Raw genomic sequence first — 22362 nt, forward strand, 5'->3', positions numbered from 1 at the left:
GCTGGAATTACTTTGGGATGGTGCTCATTAGTGCTCTACATGCTTTCCATCAGCAACACACTCCCTGGGCTCCTTTTCATAGTGTAACATGAACCAGACCAGTTTGGGGTCTGTTAGGAGGAGGGTCTGTGTCCCCCACAAGAGGCATTGCAGCCCCTCCTCTGGAGCAGAGATGAAATCATTTATTAAATCCAGCACCATTCCTTTCTTGTTGAGACACCTGTAGAACTGTTCTGCAGCCACTCTCAGCCTGACCTCCTGCAGTCTGCACTGGTGAGACAAGAGCAGTGTGTGCTCTGCCACCTGTAGTAGCTCCAGAAACATCAGGAGCCAGACTGGAGCAAATAGATTTTTGACCTTTTTTTTGGCAAATTTCATCCCAGCCTTTACATCTGTCGTTTTGAGTCTGCTGCTTGTCCCATTAGCAGGCAATAACCTCCTTGAGAATAAAGGGCAGACTCCAAATGCACAATGAGCATGAGCACGTTCATTAAACTGAGGGGAAGCATTGTAAAACATGGCACCCTGACTTCTTGGCTTCCTTGTGCTGGGTTTCCTGCTCAGTCCTCTGCCACAGTGGAGGAGGTGGGAAGCAGAGGCTCATGTCAGTATTTGAGGTGAAGTTAGGGTATTGCTGAAGTCAGTGTGCCATGGTCTTTCTATAGGATTTAATCTCCAGATTGATGGTGGCTGCTTGCTTAAGATCCATTGAAAGGAGAGAAGATGGCTCAGAAATGTCATTATATGTAAAGAGTTTTCCAAACTGACACAGTAAGGAACAGGCCTCTCCTTGCCCGACTCCCAGAATGGTTTGTGTTGGGAGGGACCCTAAAGCTCCTCCAGTCCCACCCCCTGCCATGGGCAGGGACACCTTCCATGAGACCACCTCGCTCCCAGCCCTGTCCAGCTTGGCCTTGGACACTTCCAGGGATCCAGGGGCAGCCACAGCTTCTCTGGGCAGCCTGTGCCAGACCCTCACAGGAAGGAGTTTCTTCCCAATATCCCATCTAACCCTGCTCTCTGGCAGTTTAAAATCACTGCTAGGCTGGTATTCCTGCTGGGAAGGATAACCACACTAAGTTCCCTCCCTGAGGTTCCTCTCACTCTGTCCATGTTCTGCTGCTTGTGGCTCATGCAGGAGCATCTTGGTACCCAGCTGAATACATGGAGTATGTCCAGGACTGTCCATGACTGCCCCCATGTGTTGTGCTGACAAGGGAAGTGGCCCAAACTTGAACAGAAGTAAAAGGGTGGGTGGAGGAAGAGAATTTTTGGGTCACTGGCCCTCATCAGCCCAAACGCTTTTCATTCATTAGCAAAACAGTTTGTGGTTTGCCCTTTCACCACATCTGTTGTTGGGTTTTTCAGACTGCTGAGGCTTCAATTAGAGTTCATTAGAGACCTTGTCAATCACAGCCCTCCAGAAGTCTGCCTGAAAGAAGCTGTGCATGGTGCTGGAAATGGGCCTTGGCATGGAATGCTCTGCTAGGGGTTCAATTAGTCATTATTTGTAAATACACCACTCAGAGGCTGTCAGAATGGGCAAGAGGACTTCTGAATCTCTACGAAGTTCGCTGTAGGCACATGCCTTTTTAAGGACAACTAATTTAAACTGGAATAATTTTCCATGGAGCACCTCTGGAAACTGTGAGCCTTGGAGCATCTACCTGTGAGCCAAGTCCAAGCTGAAAGGAAGCTCCCAGAGAAGAGAGAGAAAGAAAGGTGATTGCACTGCTCTTAAATGGGTTTGTTGTGAGGATGCTCCAGGTCAGAGGTTGCACTTGATGAACTTCAAGGTCTTTTCCAACCTAAATTATTCTGTGTGTAGTGACAGCACTTGGAGCATTAGTTCAGATGTTAAGTGTGTGACAAAAATGCTGTGTCACCTCCTTATTGCCTCACATTGTCCAGGAGCTGCTGATTCACTGTGCTTCCTAGGGAACCCTGTTGTGGATCACATCTGTTCTCATCACCTGCTGGAAAGGGGACTCTGAGGGTGTTCTCTGCTTGGAAATGTGTCCTGGGATCAGCTGAATGAGGTTTTGTGTGGCTCATGGAGTCACTCTGAGTGTCAGGAGGGAGGGAAGCTGGCAGAGCTCACTTGGAGTGGCCGAGCAGCTCACCCTGAAGGGTCAGAGGTGAGGAGGCAATTGCTCTCCTGCTTCCTTTCTCTGAAGGGCAGCTGTACAGAAAGTCAGCCCTCTGTGCTTTTAGCTGTGCTCTTTGCAGGAGAAACCCCAAAGAAGGATCAGCTCCTGGGCAGTGCTGCTGCAGAGGGTGCCTTCCTGGGGCATCCTGGCAGCACAGGACACGTGGGTGAGTGGTGGCTGGGGTTGCAGCCCCCACAGTCCTTTGGGGTATTTTCTTCAGACAGCTTCAGTGACGTGTCTTTGAGGGCTGAGGTGGCAAAAGTGATGGAGTTATTGTTCTCGTGGGCCATGTGCAGCAAATAACAGATCTGTGACAGGATTGCCTTGGTGCTTTGACTCTGATGCACTCTTAGCCTCAGTGAAAGTTAAGCAGGTTCCTTTAGCAAGTACCAATTTCCTGCTGAGTGTTTAATTTGGATGTTTGCCTGGGTGTGTATAATACAAATTAGATGAAGAATCTAGCTGACTCAGGAAAATAGATGCCTGGCATGAAGTGGGGACAGAAAATGGTCCTCACAGGATGGACAGGCTCACCAGAGAGGGAGGGAGGGAGGGCTGCTCACAGCCACAGCTGTCTGCCTCTCCTCTCCCAGTAAGCCTGAAAACAGCAGTCATTCCCAGAAGTGAAAGCTTTCTTGAAGAACACAACCAAGTAATGCTGCCATTGAAGAATTAAAGTGAGTTCTTTATAGACACAGCAGTCATAACTTTGCTGGTTATTTTTTAAGGCTCTGTTTGCAATTAAAGATCTGGGAGGTGATCAGCTCTCCTTTCTCATCACAGGGGAATAGTGAAGTATTTTTAGTAGAATGTGTTACTTTTTAGAAAATCCTGGAGTGATGAATCTTAAAATGTATAAACTTATGATTTTGAAATATTTGAGCACAGTTCAGGCTGTTGCTTCATGTGAGCTCCAGGCAAGTCCCAAATCTGCTTGCATGCCTTCAGTCACTGAAGATATATGAAGCTACAGAATTTACCCCCAGGCAAACTGCACTGCTTGGGCTGCACAGACCATAAAGAACATGAGAATGTGACTAGAGCTTTTTGTGTTTGGAGTCCAAGAGCCTGAGCACTGTGCAGCATTGCGGGGAGAGATAAAATAATTGGATGCAGATGGGCAGCTGGGCGTCTGGTGAGGCTGGAAGATGTTTTAAACAAAAAATCAGATCCAGTGAAAGCTGAAAAAGAGGTGGTGGAAGCAGAAGTGCTTTGACAGCCCTGTGGGCTCAAAGCTGAGTCTTTGACCTGCTGTTCTGCCTGGACTTGCTGACCTGTGGGATCAGCTCCCAGCAGCCAGGCAGGTTTCTAACGCAGGGATTATTGGCAAAAGAAGGGGGCTCTGGCTCTCTGAATAAATGTATAGTGGTTGAGAGCCAGTTTTTCCATTTGGTGAGTGGCTGTAAGCAGGAGCTTTTCCAGCTAGCAAAGATTACCTCTGAATATCTTGATGGTAGTTGGAGATAGCAATTAATATATGTAAACTGTTAATGTGATGCTTGGCTTAGAGCTAGCAGCCCCATTTCCTGCCATGAGATGGGAAAAGGGAATTTCAATTCTGGCCTTATATCACTTATTCTTTCTATTTTTAAGCCTTTTTGTCTTCCAGGCTCCTGCCACTGCACTGCTGGTGTTAGAGACCCTTAAAATATCTGTTTAATTATCATTTGAAGGGAGTGTGTGTGAAGATGGAAACCTCCCTAACCCCTCTAGATGGAGGGGAAAGCTGGGCTAGAGAAACAGCACTGCAGATAGTATGTGCTGCATATCCCTGAATTGCTGCTGGATATCTCCAGCCCCAGCTGGACTCTGACACAAACAGCCAGGACTTCCCAAGATACTGATACTCTGTGATGGCTCCTGGGACTGGGGCTGGTAACAGGATCCAGGAGCCTTCACCTGCAGGTCACAGCCACAGCCCAGGGCACTCTGCTGTGCCTGCCAGATGGCTGCCTTTTGTTTCAGAAGGGGAATCCAGCAAAAGCCCTGTTTTATCCTGCAAGGCACAGGAAGAAAGCCAAGGATCCTGTTTTATGAATGGTTCTCACCTTTTTAAATGTAGTTCCTCGAGCTGAATTAAAACATTCTGTAATGAATGTGACATGTCTGCTATGACACAGTTAGCTGGACAAACCTGGATTTGCAACCTTGTTAACATCTGTCTTCTTCCAGAAAAGCTCATTTGGCTTAGTTTTGGGTTTGCCAGTTCTTGCAGTGCTGTAATTCAGTGCAAGTACATGAATAACCCTGAGCTCTTTCCAGTATCAATTATATCTTGTCTGAACACAAAAGTCCATTTAAGTGTCATTTCATAAACAAAGCTTGATGATTGTGTGGCCTTTGGACCTGTGATGGATCCAATTAAGGTTTAGCACTGTGTGGATTTGTGGGAGTGACTTCACTGGTGGCTTTAGGCCCAAGATGAGTAGAGCCAGGCTTCCTTCTTGAGCTTCCACCACATTCACTAGGCTGTGCCTGCCTTCTGCAGGAACAGGAAATTCTGGGGCTGTGCAGGGACTCTGAAACATCAGAATAATACTTTACTAGATGAAGGATGTGAGCTGGAGGTCTGCCAGAAGGGTTATTTTGTGAGAGGCTCGTCAGGGAGCTTCCATGGCTCTTGTGTTTCAGTGGCTTCCCCAACCATGGGAGCAGCTCTTATGTCCTCCTTTAATGTTGAAAGTTCACAAGTGGTAAAAATATTCACCTTCCTGGTGGGGTGGGGCTTTTAATTAAAAACTGCTCTCCTCACGTGTGTGTTCAGATACCTGCAGGTTCAGACTCCTGCAATTGCAGATGCAGATTCAAAACACATGGATCTGAATGGCTCCTTAGCTAATTGAAGCTTGCCTCCTCTTCCCAGAATTGTAGAAGTGTTTGGGTTGGAAGGGTCCTTAAAGATCACCCAGTGCCACCCCTGCCATGGCAGGGACACTTTCCACTGTCCCAGGCTGCTCCAGCCCTGTCCAGCCTGGCCTTGGGCACTGCCAGGGATCCAGGGGCAGCCACAGCTGCTCTGGGCACCTGTGCCAGGGCCTGCCCACCCTCACAGGGAAGAATTTCTCCTTTCCAAAGTAAACTTAATCTCTTTCAGTTTGAAGCTGTTCCCTCTTGTTCCTTCAGCTTCTTTAAGGAAAAAAATATATAAACTTCAATTTTGCTGCATTTAGCAGAGTTTTCCAGTGTGTAAGGTTCCTGTGGAGGTCAGTAATGCTGACCTCTGAATAAACATGGAAAAAGACTCTTTCTTAGGACTGGTACACCAGGAATGTTGCTGTTTCAGTGGTAGATGTGGTACATTTCAATCAAGGCTGCAGAAGAAAGCAGCCACCTGGGTGTACTCCTCTGAAGTGGGCACAGCCAAAGCATTGGCTGTCCTGAGTGTGTGAAGTGCAGAATTGGATGAAATTCAGTGTGGTCAAAACAGGGACAGGGGCTGTGTGTCAGACATGGAGAACTCGAGGTATTACTCCTCTTTTCTCCATGGATTTGTTTTTAGATAGTTTAAAAATACTTTAAAAAATAATGCAGAAGCAATTGTTTAATTGCTAATAAGCTTCTTGAACCAAGAAGTGAGTCCAGAAAGAATGATTGAGCTTAGGTACTCCAAAAAGGGTATGGTTTCCACTTTGGCACAAGTGGTTATTTGTCTTGATAGCAGAGCAGTTGCCTTAATTAAAACACTGTCCACATACCTGGGCAGCTCTGCTGGAGAGTTTGGTTTCACAGGACAACAGGATCCTTGTTCGACACGTTTCCCTCACTTTCTCATTCAGGTTTTCTTTCCTCTGCACTACACATCCTTTGTGTATGTCCTTGAAAAAAATATCCCCCAAACACTGTGCCCTGCTCCTTCTGAATGATGCTGCTGTTCTTCCAGGCCGAGCCCCACGTCTCCCACTTTTTTTCTTTTCAATTTACGGTGAGGGTGGTCTCACTTCCTGGGCAGCCAGAGCCACCAGAAGAGATGGCTGAGAGCTGATCTGGGGAACAAGGCTGCCCTAGGGCCAGGTGACATTAGTGCTGGCCTTTAGCTGGAGATACAAGGTGCAGATTGTGTTCTGCATGTGACCTGGCAGTGCTCAGATTGTGTCAGAACAAAGGTGGGAGCCCAGTCTTTGCTTATAAAAGAACCTCATCTCTGGTGTTTGCAGCACAGTGACATTTATTTGTAGTGCAGTGATGAATGGAACCAAATCACTGCTTTGGTGTTTCAGTTTGCCCTGAGGAGTGGCTTAATTCTTGTGTTTCTGAATTGAAGTCAAAATTGCACATGTAATGACTGCTGCAGATAAGTGCTCAAGCACCTGAGTGAGTTTTGGCTCTTCAGTTAACACAGAACAACCTTAACAAGAAAAATTAACAACACAAATCCACTGTTTGAGGTTGAAAACTCAGAGTATCAGTTGGCATCCAAGCAGAGTTGCTTTGCTGGGGTCAGAAGATAAACTGAATCCTGCAAGAGTCTGAATGTGCACAACAGTAATTTAAATGTTTTAGTAAGATTCAACACTTGACATGGAAAAGAATCCAGGGGACCTAAATTCAGAAAGAAGCATAGTCTCATGAACATAAACCTGAAGTGTTTAAAGCTGCAAATTACCTTGTTCAAATTACTGCCTTTGCCTTGTAAGCAATTTTCAAGAGTAGAAGAGGAAAGGCAGTGTGCATAAATTGTAAATTCATTCTTAGGAAGTACAGTTGATGTAATAAATGATATAAAAATTACATTCTTGGGGTAACTGTGCCACACTTGGGTGCTTTTCCAATAATTAGAATTACATTAATAGTTCCATCAGCTGGAATGTCTGTTCTTTTTATTAATACTGTCAAAATTTTCTAATATTTCCAAATTAGATGAGTGGGTTTTCTTCTGTTTAATTCTGAAAGATGAGAAGGGAAAAGAATAGATTGCCTCAAGTCCTGTGGAGTGTCTGTACCAAGGAGATGGGATATACAGCTTGTTTTACAATGGGGGGTTATAACACAGTGCAGTATTATATTCTAGTAAGTGTGTGATATAATGCAGTCACTGTTATGGCTGTAGGAATAACCACAGCCCTCAGAAATTGGGAAAGAGACCCTGCTCACGAATATTTGTTACCAAATCATCCACAGATAAGTTTAGTTCAGTAGATTGCATCTTAAAAAAGCAATGGGTTACGAGTTCCTTCTAGTCAATATGGGATTGTGCTCTGAGCCCTGCAGAAACCCCACACCAGGCATGTGCTGTTCTTAAAAGAAAGTTAAATCTGAAAGTTACTTGTGAGGGGGTTTTTTATAAGGGTTGTAAATTCAGCTTTTCTGCAGGGGTATCAGCTCGGCCTCGGGTTGGAGTTTTTTGTGAGAAGACTCTGTGTGGGTATTTGGGGTTGAAGGAATGCCTTACCACACGTGGAGTGTAGGCTGTTCCCAAAGAACCAGAGTGGAAGCAGAGGCTGGGGAAAAGGCGCTTCCCCCCAGTTCTGTTTCCATCACCACTGCTCATCCCAAAGGCAGGTCAGAGCCAGGAGTGTGTTCTGGGCATTTCCCTGGCTGATGGGCTGCTGGCCCAGGGATGTGTTCCCCTGGTCACCTCTGGGTCCAGCTCCAGTGCTGGGCTGCCTGGGCTCTGTCTGAAGGGCAGGCAGGCAGATTGAGTTGCTGTCACCCTGAAGAGCTGGCCCAAAATCAATGGGGAAGAGAAGGAAGGGCCAGAGGGGAGCCAGATGTGCTCACAGACACAGAGATCATTTCACTGCCTTGTGCCACCACACTGCTGCTTTGGATCAGCCCCAGGAAGTATTTGGGTTGTCTGGTCTCAGGAAAAGGAAGAATTTCCCTAAAAGCTGCTGCTGCTTGTCCACTCCTGTTTGCCCAGGAGTGTGTGGTGTTTTGAGGCCCCCTCAGCCAGGCCTGCAGGTACCAGAGGAGGGGCTCCTGGGCTGGATTAAATCCTGGACTGCCCTGCTCTTGGTCTGGGCTCTGCAGTTCTCACTCATGGCCACGTTACAGTCTGTAGAGACCAAAACAAAAACACTCAGATGAATACTTCAGCTTTTGCAGCACTTTACCAACCATGTCTTGGTTTGCCTCTGATTTTTTTTGTGTTTAAGGATTGTATGGGTCAGGTTAGACCATCACTTGCTGGTCTCATCTTAGAGCCATGGAATGGTTTGGGTTGGAGGAACCTTAAAGCCCACCCAGTGCCACCCCTGCCACGAGCAGGGACACCTTCCACTGTCCCAGGGTGCTCCAGGCCCTGTCCAGCCTGGCCTTGGGCACTGCCAGGGATGAGGCAGCCACAGGTTGTTTTACCATTTCCATTTAGGATTTTTTAAAAATTATTTTTCATAGTCACATTGGTTTATGTGTGTCCCTGCTCACTCTGACTGTCATCCTCTGTGTGTTACTGCCTTGTACTTGGGATTAGGAATGTTTTTGTTCCAGGCAGTTTGATCTCTTCTGTCCTGTCTAGTGCATTAAAATAGTTTTGGGGCTGTTGCACCCCAGATTTGTTTTTTCTCCTCTAGGCTTCTTTCCTTTGAAATGGTGCTAATCCATTCACTGAGTCAATGGCTTGAAGAGAAGAAAGCACATTTCCATGTTTTCTTTATTCTTCCTTCCCTCCCCTTTTCATTTATTATGAGTTGTGAATTCATCACTTCATGATTAATTTTGCCCTTGATTGCCTTTTGTCCCCATGTCTCAGTCAGGTTTTCATCTCTGTGATGCAGAGTGATGTGTGGAAGAGATTTCACACTGCTCATTTCTTTCTTGTTTTATTAGCACATTGTTACCAATCTGATCAAGAACTTACCAGTCATGCTGTGGTCCTGTTGTGTGGTTGGGAAAGGGCATTTGGCTTCAGTCCATTTCTCTGGCAGTGAAATCTGGACTGTTGTTGCAGCAGGAAACACAGTGGTTGTTTGATGACAGCAGCTGCAGGAATGGCTGGTGGTGGTCCCTGGGCTGGGCTGGGGCACAGGGCTGCACCTTACCTGCAGTGTGTGCAGGGACATGGAGCCTCACGGCCCTGCAGGACATCACAGGCCCTCTGCCAGGCTGGAAGCAGAGCTTGTCTGTGTCCACGTGCAGGGCAGGGAGGCAACTGGGTCCTGGATGCATGGGAGCCTGTGCAGGATGCAGGAGGTGTGTTGGATTTGACATGTGCACACACACGTTTATTCTCCTTAGCCAGCCTGGTCATGCTTGGCTGCGTGCCTGGAAACTGCTCTGAGCTTGACCCAGAGTGGGAGCTTGGGAAAGCTCACTCCAGGGTGTGGATGGTGGGTTCCTTCAGCAGCTCTCTCATTCCCACTGCACTGCAAATATTTACCTTTATCCACCAGCCCTGGGCAGTGGCTGCCCTGGCACAGAGTGAACGTGGAGTGTGTGTGTTGAGGTGTGCTGGGCCACACCAGTGCTTAGGTAATTAAACCTGAAATGGTAATTAAACTTGAAATTATTGGAGGTGGGAGCATAGGGATGTGTTGTTAGTGAAGTGATTTCTTGAAGGGTTTTGGCTTTGGGACAGATGTGGGCTGCTAATAACAAAAGCTGTTCTTAGGGTGCCAGTGCCTTCCAACCTTAACGTGTTGCCCTCTCTCCCCTCCCTGCTGCTTTCCCCCCTGCAGGTCCCCAGCCTGTGTGAAGATCTCCTCTCCTCTGTGGATCAGCCCTTGAAGATTGCACGAGACAAGGTGGTGGGGAAGGATTATCTATTGTGTGACTACAACAGAGATGGGGACTCGTACAGGTGAGTTCCCAGCCAGAGCTGGGGCTGCCTGCTGCTCTCTAAAGGACAGCCATGGCCAGGGCTTGCAGGCCCTTCTCCCTCTTCAGCCCAAAAAATATCAGTCATTTAAAGATTTAGAGCTCAAAATGTGCTGTTGTTATCATGCTAAAGGGGGTGACTGATGTATTTCTCTTTGTTTTCTGTATTCTGGATTGAAACCAGTCAATTCTCTAGCAGAAATGGCCTTGATAGGAAATTAGACCATTGCAAAGTTATAAACTCTCTGGAATGGGTAATGACAGAAAAGAGATGATGCAAGCCATGGGTTTAAACAAAATCATCTTCAGCTTGTACAAAAGAGGGTGGATTTGCCAGCTGGGAAAGGCTCTTTCACTCAGTGTTTTACAAGGAATTGACTGACTTTGGACTCAGTGTCATTAGTTCTGTTTGAAAATCTAGGCTCAAGTTTTTACCAAAGAAGAGGAATCCCCATCTACCAAACTAGCTGATATATTCTAAGGACTGGAGACAAAACCAATGAAAGTATTTGAAGCCTATAAGCGATGTCTAATTACAATATAATTAATTTTGAAGCAGGAGAGGCTGTAATACTGGAATGGTACAATCAGGTTTCAGTCACACTTTGAGCACAGTCTCTCTTTTAATGTGTTTTCCTCTACCTTGCCATTAGGATGATGCTTTTCATTTATGTTTCAATCATCCTTTCCCTTTCTCACATTGCCTAACTTTCCTTAATGGCTGTAGTGACAGTGGCATAGCTCCAGATATTTAATATAAGGATCATGAGTTTACAGTCCAGAAACCTTTGTGACTCCTGCAGCACTTTCATTTTTTTTTCTTTAACAAAGGATGCTGGGCTGTGAGGTAACGACCCCATTCATCTCCTGCCCTGAATTACCAGCTCAGCCATCCTGCTGCTTCTGGGGATGATTCTCAGGCTTCCACTTGTCTTTATAATTTACATTTTAGTGCTTGGAATGATCTCCAGGAAGAATCTCTTTGCTCTGTGTAGATTTGATGTAGGGCTTTACATTTACCTGGCCAAAATGTTTCAAGAATTGTGTTTCAAAGTGGAGTTTCAGAAAATATTTTTTAACAAATCTTCTTTCTTTGGCTCTGGCATCACTGCAGAAGCAGGTGAGCTTGTAAAGGATTTGAGATGAATTGGTTCAGTTGCTTTGAGTTGCAGGAAAGGTCCCTCTAATGTGAAGCACGTGTGTGTGGATGATTTACACTGAGAACATGCTGAGATACATTTTGTCCTAGAAACAAGAGATGGAGAATGAGAGTGGCTGCAGAGTTTGACATTGCCTCTGGATTGTGGCTGAGTGTAAATCCTAATGAGTTGTTTAAAATACAGCCTATTGCAAGGGGCCAGCAAGTGAGCAGGAGCTGAAGGTGGAGTGTCACTCATGTTCTTTAGGGCACTAATCTCATATTTAGAAACTATTCCAACCTTCCACAGAAGAGCCTGGTGCCTTCTATAAAAGCATTTTGCCTTAATTTTGTGTGTCCCAGCTGGTTAGATCCACATTAGCAGCTGCATGCATGTAATCAGTTCTGGGTTAGTAGATAGAATAGTTCAGAGCTTCTGCCCCCATGAGATGTCCCCACACAGCTGCAGCCCCTCTGGCACATGCAGGAGGGGGGATTAAATCCTGAACTTCTTGTGGATCTTTCAAGAGATGCTTTCTCCCTGAAGTTTGATATTTCTTGCAGCCCCTTTGCATCCTGCTGATGTGGACATCCATCACCAGGGACACAGGGAGCTGGAAGAGGCACTGGTTAGGCAGTAATGGGACATGGTGCAATCACTAATAACCCTGTGTTTAATTAGGGCACATGACAGCCCTTCCTCTAAGGTCAGTGTCACTCTTGCTTCTGAAATTTGCTCCATCTCTTTCTGAGAAGGTATTAAATAGCTACAAGGAAGCAGGAGGAATTTGGTTTTTAAAATCACTTTGAAATTTTCGTGACTTATTAAGTAATGAGGCTTCAGAAAAGCTCTTTCATTTGTTCCTCTAGAACAGGCACCATGTGTTAATTGCTGGCAGGAAAGAATCCTGTTCCTAAGGCTTTTGATTCAGGCATTCTGGATTGAAGTGATTCTTCCTTCTGGAATTGATTGGTCCCAGCTCTGATTCATGAAGTAATTCCTTCCTTCAGCACACAGCAGAAGCCTTTGAAACCCCAGCAGCACTGCCCTGTGCATGTTAATCCCATTCTGTGCCTGTGTCCAGACACTGCTTCGTACCTCATAAAATCTGCAGTTGTTACTGGGAAGTGCCTCTTACACTAATTTAATCAATTAGGCCAAGATCTAGGAGGAGTTCACTGGGCTTTTAAAAGCTTTTGATATTTCCACAGCCATTTTCAGAACCACACGCTCAATTAGAAGTCCCAGGGAATCTTATTCCTGACACATGCTGCATCCCCAATTCCTGCACACTCCAAGCTAAACACCTTTCCTTCCTATTGGACAGGTTGCTAATTGCATTTCTTTTAGCAAGAAATAATTTTAATCCAAGTATTAATAATTTTAATCCAGGTATTTCCAAGCATTCCCTGGTCAACTGAGCCTCGCTGTCCTTCAGCAGGAGAGCTGGGGCTGGGTAGTCAGACTTTCTCACTGGCAATCCAGTTTTACAGGGTTGGGTTTTTCCAGTGGCTTTGCAATTTGACTGGGAATTTGCCTGGAAAAAAAGCTGCTGTGGGAAGTGAATAGCCTAATGCTTAGCCCATCACAGTTTATTGTGTCCTTATAGACAGACTTGGTTTGGTCCATGTCGAACGTGGATCAGGCTAGAAGGTGGATTTTGGAGTCTCCTTGGATCTTCATAAATAGATAATTTTTATTTTCTTCATTATAGCAAATCCTGCTTGTGGGAGTCTCACAGGTACTTCTGTGAGTGCTCCTGGAATAAGGAAGGTTTGTGAAGGATATCAAACAGTCATAGAATCCACGCTGTGAAGGCAGAGCTTTCATTAATTTTATTTTTTTAATATTAGACTTCAAGGTCCCTGACTTTGTCCATACATTTCCACTCGAAGTGTGTTTGATCACTCTGTTAAATGGAATCCTTATGGGGAATTTGGGGCCAACAACACTGAAACCTGTTAGCTGAAACACAAACCATTCTCTTTTGGGGAAATTAGAGGTCTGACTTTTGAAATTTAAGTGCTTGTCCATCTGTCTTTCTTCAAATAGCCTCCAGCTAAGTGTTTAAATGTGTTGTGAGTGCATTTCCACAAAAATAAAAAATACAGGGCTGTGTTAGGAGGGTTTTTTTGTTGGTAAAGCTGCTGCTGGCTCCAGCTGGAACGGGATGAAAATGCCACAAGCTGCTGGCTGGAAGGGTCTGTTCTGGCTGCCCCTCAATGCCATTCCTGCAGCCAGGGGAAGAGGTTTGGTGTTTGCACCTGGAGCATCTCCCAGTGGTTCTGCAGGAGCTCCCTGCTCACCCTCTGCAGCAGCTGAGCCACCTGGGAGCACCAGGGGGGTTTGATGGGAATCTCTCCCAGATTTCAGAGATTTTAGGTAAAGGAGTGAACAAAGAGCTGAGAAGAGACCTCATCCCTGTGTCCCTGTCTGCAGGGAGGGCTCTGAGCAGGCTCTGCTCCCTGGGACCCAGCAGTGGCCCCAAAGGGACTGAGCCCAGGGAGCTCCACCTGAACATGAGGAAAAAGATCTTTACACACTCTGGGACACATTTCCCAGAGAGGCTGTGGAGTGTCCCTCACTGGAGATGTTCCAGACCCATCTGGACTCCATCCTGTGCCCTGGCTGGCCCTGCTGGAGCAGGGAGGGGGCACAGATGAGGCCCTGTGGGCCCTTCCAGCCTGACCCAGCTGGGATCCTGTGGCTGTTGACTCCTCTCCAAAGCAACCACATTTGAAGCAGCTGTTTAAAATCACAGAACCCCAGAATCACTGAGGTTGGAAAAACCCTCCAAAACCATCCAGTCCAACCTTGACCAGTCCCCACCTTGTCCCAGCCCAGAGCTGAGTGCCATGTCCAGGTCTTCCCTGGACACCTCCAGGGATGGGGTCCAGGCCTCCCCAGGCAGCCCCTTCTGATGGTTGACAGCCCTTTCCCTGGAGAATTCCTGCTGGTGTCCCCCCTGAGCCTGCCCTGGCCCAGCCTGAGGCCGTTCCCTCTGCTCCTGTCCCTGTTCCCTGGAGCACAGCCCGACCCCCCGGCTGTCCCCTCCTGTCAGGAGCTGTGCAGAGCCACAAGGTCCCCCCTGAGCCTCCTTTTCTCCAGCTGAGCCCCTTCCCAGCTCCCTCAGCCTCTCCTGGGGCTCCAGCCCTTCCCAGCTCTGTTCCCTGCCCTGGACACGCTCCAGCCCTCCAGGTCCTTGTTGTGGTGAGAGCCCAGGACTGCACACAGCCCTGAGATGAGAACCATGACCTGCAGACATCACTTGGGTGGATGTGACACAACATCTCCACTCTCCCTGGTCTCACCTTTTCTGTCAGGCGTGGTCAGGAGTTATGGGAGCAAAGCAGAGGCTGGGCTTTGTGCTTTGCACCAAATGGGTGTCAGACCCCACTGCCTTTCTGAGAAATGAGAGACAAAGAGAAAAAGCCTTTCCCTGTGGCCAGCACTGGGACCTGGTGCTGCAGCCAGGGGCTGGGAAAGGTGAGTGGGGAAGGGGGAGAGAAAGGGTAGAGGTACTTTTCTTTGAGCCAGCAGTGATATGTGTAAACTCCAAGGGGAAATGAAAAGCAAAATGCTGGTTTCCAGAATGGGAGTTATAAAAGCCTCAAGCAGATGGGCAAAGGGTTCCATTAATCTTTTAATACCAAATCTTTCATTAAGAACACAAAAATCTCTTCCACACCTGCAGAAATTGTAGTAAAACCTGCAGCTTTACAAACCCTGTTAAATCCTTCAAACTGTTCAAAGGGTTTCCTAATGTTATGCTAAAGGTAGAGTTTATTTCAGAGCAGAGTGGTGGAGGAAAATGTGGACCTTAATCATAGCCAGCAGTGTTTGGCTCAAATACTGTCAGATCCCAAATAAACTACACAATCGATTTGTATTTGCATGAAAACAGTTTTTAATATTTAATGTTCAACAGCTGAAGCCTTGTTGTTGAATATATAAGAAGGAACAGATTGAAACCCAAGAGATTTTTTATACAGAAAACCTGAAGCCAGGGAATGGCCCCCAGGTGAGTTGTGAGGGCTCAGTGCCCCCTTTTTGCCAGTGTGTGAAATGGCTGTGGGGAGTGCAGTTCTTACAGGTAGATTGCTCTGGGCACCTTTTGGGTTTTTTGGAATTTCAGCATCTGTGGATGAGGTCAGACCCACCAACATTAAACCTTTCAGAGCCATGGAATATCCTGAGCTGGAAAGGACCCCCAAGGACCATCCAGGCCAACTCCTGACCCTGCACAGACATCCCAGCACTGCCTGGGAGTGTTGTCCAGATGCTCCTGGGAGCTCTGGCAGCCTCGGGGCCTTGAGCAGGCTCTGGCTCCTTGTCTCAGTTTGAACAGCCAGGTGTGTGCTGAGGAAAGCAGGAGCCTCCCCTGAAATGGAAAATGTAAACCCCCTCCTTCTGAATTGTTATAATTTTGAAATCAAAAGGCTCTCAGGCAAAGATAGGGGATAGGAATAACAGTTCTTTACTAGGAAAACCAAAAATACAAATGTAATAGTACAAAAAAAAAAAAAAAAAAAGGCCCCTAAGAGTGGGGTAGATGGGCCTGCTCTTCCTCTGGGAATGCAGGGGAGAGGAAAGCTGCTCCTCTGGGAATGCAGTGGGCAAAGGCTGCTGTGCTGTTCCAGATCTCAGATTGTATCCAGGTAGGAATGCTTGGCTCCTCCCCTGGGCAGAGCTTCTCCCCATGGGATGATGGAATTTGATCAGCCATGCAGGGACACTCAGTGGCCATGAACAGCAGAGATCTCCTGGAGGGAGGATTGGCTGTGGGAGAGATAAAGAAAACTGCCCAAAGAACAGCAGAGAACTGCCCCACAGATAGGAATAGAATACACAGCCCCATTTCCAGCCTGAGACACTGTAGTCTGTTTTTCCTGTCCCTGGTGTGACTGTCCCTGTCCTTGTCTCCCTGCAGGTCACCGTGGAGCAACAAGTACGACCCTCCCCTGGAGGACGGTGCCATGCCCTCGGCTCGCCTGCGCAAGCTGGAGGTGGAAGCCAACAATGCCTTTGACCAGTACAGAGACTTGTATGTCAGTCCTACCCTCTGAGCCCTGTCTGTCTGTCTGTCGCCTGGGGGGGAGGCAGCACTGGGGTTGTGATTGCAGAGGTGATCAGATCTGTCAGCTGGTGCCAAAGGCAGGTGCTGAGGTGCTTTCCCACCTCCTTCCCCCTTTAACAGATCGAGGCTGTCTCTGTCCTGGCATGACCTGGCTTCTCTTTGATCTCTAAGTTCAGGCTTAAACCACCTGCGTTTTCCATTCCCTCAAGGCTGCACTCTTAAAAAATCTCTATGTGCAGCAGCAGCAGCTCTCACATCTCCCAGCAAAAGGACAGGCACTGAGTGCTGAGGAGCAGCAGCTGGGCAGGGATTCGTGTGCTTCTGCTGCAGGGTGCTTGTTTCAGGCCCTGCCTTATGAAAGAGGTGTAAAACAAAGGAATGAACAGAGCACGTGTGAGCTCGGTGTACATTAGGCAGTGGCTTTTTAAAGCAGCAGCAGGAGGCTGTCTGGGTGGGTTACCAGTGGAACAGTTTTTTGTAAATTGGGGCTGTGCTGGTCCTGCACTGCACTTACCTCCCCATCCTTGGGATGTGATCAGGTTCAGCTGTGGGCTCTGATCTCCTAAGCAGTGCTGGGGTGGAAAGTGATGCTAAAGCTACACAGCAAGGGAGTGTTGCAAAGCAAAATGGACCAGTGTGTCCTTCACTGGGACCCTTTCTTAGGGAGGTGCCTAAAGACCATGAAAAACGTGAACAAACTTCATTGCTGCCTCATGTTGCTTGACAAGGGAGATAAAACACAGCCTTAGATGTAGTTCATCATGGTACAGTGCTGACAGAAGCACATTTAAAGGAACTTTTCTTGCTGGGTTCTGTGGCTGAGTGTAAATGCAGCCTGTCCAAATGTGTTAAGCATCACTCTCCTGTTACAGGTATCAAATTTTTACTTCTTTTTGTGCATTATTTTCATAGCTTTCCAACTTCTCTTGTAAGTAACAGTGGTTATTGGTATCTGAACTGACTGGAAGAAGGAATTTTGCATATTCAGCAAAGCCAAATTTGCAGTTACTCCCCAGATGCAGAACAGAGCAGGACCAATAAGATTTTTAATACCCTGAGATGAAAATGAGGAGGTTTATGGAACCAAGGTTGTCTTTTTAAATCCCTCTCTGCTCAGATGACCATGAAGTCATGGCTGGATACAATAACTTCTTTAAACAGCTTGAATTGGCTGAAAAGAAGGCACAGGGCAGGTTTCTGACTGAGGTGAATCTGCTGAGCCCTGCTCAGCCTGGGGTACAGCAGTACCTTTATATAACAGTCTTCATGTATTGTGTGGAAGGAAAAGGTGAGCTTGTTCCAAATTCCATCTCTCTGTTTGTCAGTGCAGGTTTTACAGCAGGAATGGTCAGGGGGATCCAGGAGGGATCACAGCCAGGAGGACAGGTCAGACTGTGGGCACAGGTGCCAGCACAGAGCACTTCAGTGCCTGTTGTGATCCCAAAAGTGGAGGAGGAAAAGAGGACAAGGGTGGCCTAATGTGTGGCTGAGCAGCATAAAAAAATTGTGGCAGTTGTGGAAAGAATCTGCAAAGTTATGGAAACTTCACCTCAGTGTCTGAAGGGTTCATCGTGCTTAAAATCAGGATTTGTACTTTACCTCCAACAGAGATGTGGAGAGAAACAGGCTTTTGTTCTTGTAGCTGGGCTCTGCAGTTTTCTGAGCAAGACAAGTGGATTTTTGTGTTTTGACAGCAGAAGCTTCATTTTTACTTGGAGATCAGAGGGTGGAAATTCAGAGGTGGCAACAAGTGCCAGCTTCTGTCAGTGCTGCTCCTGCCATCACGTTGGGTTGGGAATGATGCAGCAATTCCTCATGGAGCAGCTGCTGGAGCTGGGCAGGGCTGTGCTGGAGGGCTGGCAGTGGCAGGGATGTCACTGTGGGCAGGGCTGGCAGTGGCAGAGATGTCACTCCATGGCTGCTGGAGCTGGGAGCTGACCCTGGGAGTGCCTGCAAAGCCAGCAGTGGGGCTGGGCCAGGCAGAGTCCCTGGAGGTGTCACTGCCCTGGCAGTGTCACTGCCCTGGCAGCTCCTGCAGCTGGGGAGGGAGGGCACAGGGCATCCTGGGCCAGGAACCAGTGTCCTACCCAACTCCAAAGCCAGGCATGGCAGACCTTTCCAGCACTGGGAGATACCTCAGGCTCCTTGATGGATTAATCAAAGAGTTAAACATGCTGGCAGCCCTCAGGACTGTACCTTTTGTGGAAATTCTGGTTACTGTTAGATGGGAAGATCTACCCCAGGTTCACCCTCCAGGAGCAGGGATCAGTCTGTAGGCAGTGTGCAGAAAAATCTACATTTTGAGTTGACCTGCAGAGGCTTTCATGGTTTCTGCTCCCTCAGGTGAGGTTGCCTGCCCCCACAGATCCTTCACACGGGATGCCAGGCTAATTGATACCTCACATTACAAATTCTCTCTAAAAAATACCAGTTTAAGTGCAGTGGCTGCAGATGAAGAGGATGAAAATGGTGCTGAGGGAGAAGTCTCAACTCTGACACATCAGCTCCTCACCAGCAGTCCCTTAAGATGCTCTTCTGTCCCTCTGTGGGGCAGAAAATGTTCCTGAGCTGCCTCTGTAAGCACAGCTGCTGTTTTGTGAAAGAGAGGAAACAGTGAATGCAGAATTAATCACAGCACCCACAGGGAACACTGAATCCCAGCCTGCCTGAATTTCCTGGGCTGTTCAGGCTTTTTATTCCTGTAATGAGAGTTTCTGCTGGGTTTTTCAGAGCAAGTAGTGGCTTTGTGTCCAGACTTCCTAGACAGCTTCTGCTGTCCTAGGTTGCTGCAAGCCCTGTCCAGCCTGGCCTTGGGCACTGCCAGGGATCCAGGGGCAGCCACAGCTGCTCTGGGCACCTGTGCCAGGGCCTGCCCACCCTCACAGAGGGGAATTTATTCCCAATATCCCATCTAACCCTGCCCCAGGGCAGTGGGGAGCCATTCCCTCTTGTCCAAAGTCTCTCTCCATCTTTCCTGTTGCCTCCTCCAGGCACTGGAAGGCCCCAGTCAGGTCACCCCAAGCCTCTCTCCAGGCTGAGCAGCCCCAGGTCTCTCAGAAGTTGCTGTGCATGGGCCTCACTTCACTGCTGAGCTTCCAAACACACCTGGTGCTGGTCATGCCAGCAGCTGTAGATAAATGGGCACTTTTGGGAACATCTCCATCCCACTCTGCTCTCCCCATGTGGTCCCAATCTCCCCTGCATCAGCTCCCCTTTTACCTTGAGCACAGAAGGTGCTGATATCTCACAGAATTCATCTCAGGCCTCTCCCAGCACTTCAGATTGCTTCAGTTCTTCCTTGTGCCAGTCCCATTTGGCCCACACACCTTTCCTTTTTAGATTTCTCTTTTCATCAGGTGTGGTAAGTCTCCACCTACGTTCAGTGAGTCACTGCATTGTATTTGCCATTTCCCAAGGGGTTGGCACCTGCTGTCGTGGGTGTTTGGAGGGAAGCAGCCTGTTATGGGTTTGGTAACAGTTTGTGTGGAATAATCCAGTCAGTTTGGGTTGTTAGGGACCTTAAAATTCAATTTTGTCCCCAAAAGCTTAATGGCCACTGAGTGACTGTAGTATGAAAACGAGTTTGGGGAAATCTTGTAATATTGCATGTAATAAAATCATGTAAGCTGGAGAAGAACAATTCTGCTGAGCCTTCAGTGCCTGTGAACCAGTGCTGAATTTGCCTTAAGTGTCTGTTTTAGTGCAAACTACCTTTAGTATCTCTGGAGTTTCCCACCTTTCCTTTCTGGAGGTATTTGGGTTAAAGAGGAATTACATGAGGTTTTAGTTCCCTCTCTGTTCTCCGTGTTAAACAACAAGCATGTTTCTTGGTTATCTGTTTTACCAAAATCCATGTCACTTTCCCAAAAAACAACTGTTCCATTTCCATCTCCTGCTGCCAGGTTTAACTCCAGCAGTGCCTGCAGCTAATGCTCAGGCATGTTTGTGTTCAGTAGGTTATTATTCCCAGATGGAAGTCTAATATCTTACACCACTCAGTTAGAGCCTTGGCTTTCCACTTCCAATATGGTGAAGATAATTTCTTCCAACACATGGTTGTAATTTATTGCCCTTTGCTTGACGTGTGTGTGCTTGATTGAAATCAAAGCATAATGAGGACCAGGGCAGCTGCTTAAATCTCCCTATTTTAGGTTCTGCCTTCCCTTGTTTTGGGTTGGAGATAATCAGGCCTTTAATTAAGTAATCTAATGGCTCTTTGTTGTCTGGAAGAAATAATTTCTGAAGTGATTAAATAGACCTCCCCTGGGAAGGATGCTGCTGATCTGTCTGCAAACAGGATGAGTTTTGGCAACTTTGGACTGGTTTAGTGGCTGACATACATTCAGAAAGCTATTCCCCCTTTTTTTCTGTGGCTTAAATTGGATTTGTTGGTGCTTTTGATTTTTAACGGCTTTAAAAAAAGATAAAACATCATCTTAATCATTCTGCTCCTGAAAAATGTTTGTATTGATTAAGATTTTGAGTTTCCTCAGCAGAGTGAGAATGAAACCTTTTGAACTTCTGCTTCTGTCTCTGTTTTGATGTTGATCCATTTTCAGTTTGTTATATTAGAGCTCTGGACCAGGAATTCAGTAGGAGTGGAAGGAGGTCTGGGAGAGGATTGACCTCTGAAATGTCTTTGTTGTGTGTAATCCTTTTATTATTGAATTTTGATTGGAATCTGATCCAGAATAATTATTCCAGTTTTGGATAGTGTTAGCAGTGCTGAGGGTGGCACGCAGGGCTCTGCTCTTTGCAGTGTGGATATTCCTGTCCTGTGGGTAGAATTCAGGTGCTCTTTGCAGCCAGCTGAGCATCCAGTGCCTTTCCCTGCTCTGGAGGAGGAATTCCCTGGGCCCTGTGCCTCAGGAATGTGGGGGCTGAGGAGCCTTTGGCCAGAGTTTGGGCAGGTACAGCAGTGAGTCCCAGTGACAGATGAGTTTGCCCTTTCATTTATGGAATGCTCAGGGCTGAGTGTATTTTTAATTTTTATTACTCTGTTCAATCTCATGGAACAGCCTGGCTTTGCTGGGCTCAGGGATGCCTCATTTTGTGCCATCATCTGTACTGAGCATGTTCAGATGTCCCATAAACTGCTGGGTAGTTAACTTTCTTCAGCTCTTTTTACTCTTTTTCCTAGTTTATTTTGGATTGTGTGCTTGAACAACCTCTGACACTGCCTTAGTCCACTTGTGCTGATAAGAAAAAATGGGAACCTCTGTTAGTGCTGCCCTTGGGCTGTGGCTATTTCTGAGATCTGCTGCGGTGCTATCAGAGCTCTCCTTCCCTGACAGACCCCGAGAGCCCCTCAGGGGAGCTCAGACCAACTCATTAAATACTCTGCACTTCTCCCAGGGCTTGTAGCAACTGCTGAGTTCATCTGTGTGACCAGCCTTGCTGTGCTTTGTGCATGGAGCAGCCCTGATTGCACCCAGTCAAGAGCAGATGTCAGAGGCGTGCCCAGGGAGTTCTCAGCACAGCCTGCCCTGGCACAGGGTACCCAGAGAAGGAAGCTGTGGATGCCCAGCCCCTGAAGTGTCCAAGGCCAGGCTGGGTGGGGTTGGAGCTCCCTGAGGGGTTTGGCAGCTGCGAGCCCTTTGTGAGCCCTGTGTCTGTGCTCAGATGCAAACCTGGTCTGCCTGAGCTGGAAGCCCCTGGGAAGCTTTGAAGTGACTTTATTGCCATCAGCTCCCTGTTCCTCATTACTGCTGCAGCCCTTTGTGCTGGCTTTCTCCTGGCCATGGGAGTTCCTGGGGCGTGCACAGCCAGGGCCCTGCAGATTGAATCCAGATGGGTTTGTTGTGCATCCCAGCACTAAGGAAACTGCCTGTGCATCCCTCTGCTGCCTGGGGAGCTGCGCCAGGGGCTGTGACATCAGGATTGTGTCATCGGGACATTCTTGCCTCGGGTCAGCCTAACCAGGCTGAGATGAAGTCTCCTAAGACGGGTCTAAACCACCAAGACTTTCTCTGCTTTCATGTCTGTGTGCTTTTACAGTTACAGCCATGCTGTTTTCCCAAGGAAATTATTTGGATGTAGAAAACAGAGCTGTGTTGGGATCCCCTCCTCAGCGTGCCCATGGGCAGCTCAGAGCAGAATTAATATTGAAGTTGTTGATAAATATTACACAAATTAGAGAATCTTCTTAGAAAGAGGGGAAAATTAATGTACTGGCATGCTGGAAAACTAAATCAGTTACTTTTAATCTGATTTTTTTTCTTTGGGAGTTCCATTTTGGAGC

General features: G+C 47.3%; 1 protein-coding gene across 3 annotated transcripts in view; it reads left to right on the forward strand.

Annotated features, from left to right (window-relative positions):
• CAPZB (capping actin protein of muscle Z-line subunit beta) overlaps positions 1–22362 on the forward strand; it is a 68249-nt gene that overhangs the window by 26419 nt on the left and 19468 nt on the right. For all 3 annotated transcript variants that reach the window (XM_039703124.1, XM_039703122.1, XM_039703123.1), the window contains exons 3-4: positions 9767–9888; positions 15975–16088. In XM_039703124.1, coding sequence (XP_039559058.1) covers positions 9767–9888; positions 15975–16088 — 236 coding nt within the window. The remainder of the gene's footprint in view (positions 1–9766; positions 9889–15974; positions 16089–22362) is intronic.

This window comes from Passer montanus, unplaced genomic scaffold, assembly GCF_014805655.1.
Source record: "Passer montanus isolate IOZ18808 unplaced genomic scaffold, ASM1480565v1 scaffold160, whole genome shotgun sequence".
NCBI classification, from domain to species: Eukaryota; Metazoa; Chordata; class Aves; order Passeriformes; family Passeridae; genus Passer; species Passer montanus.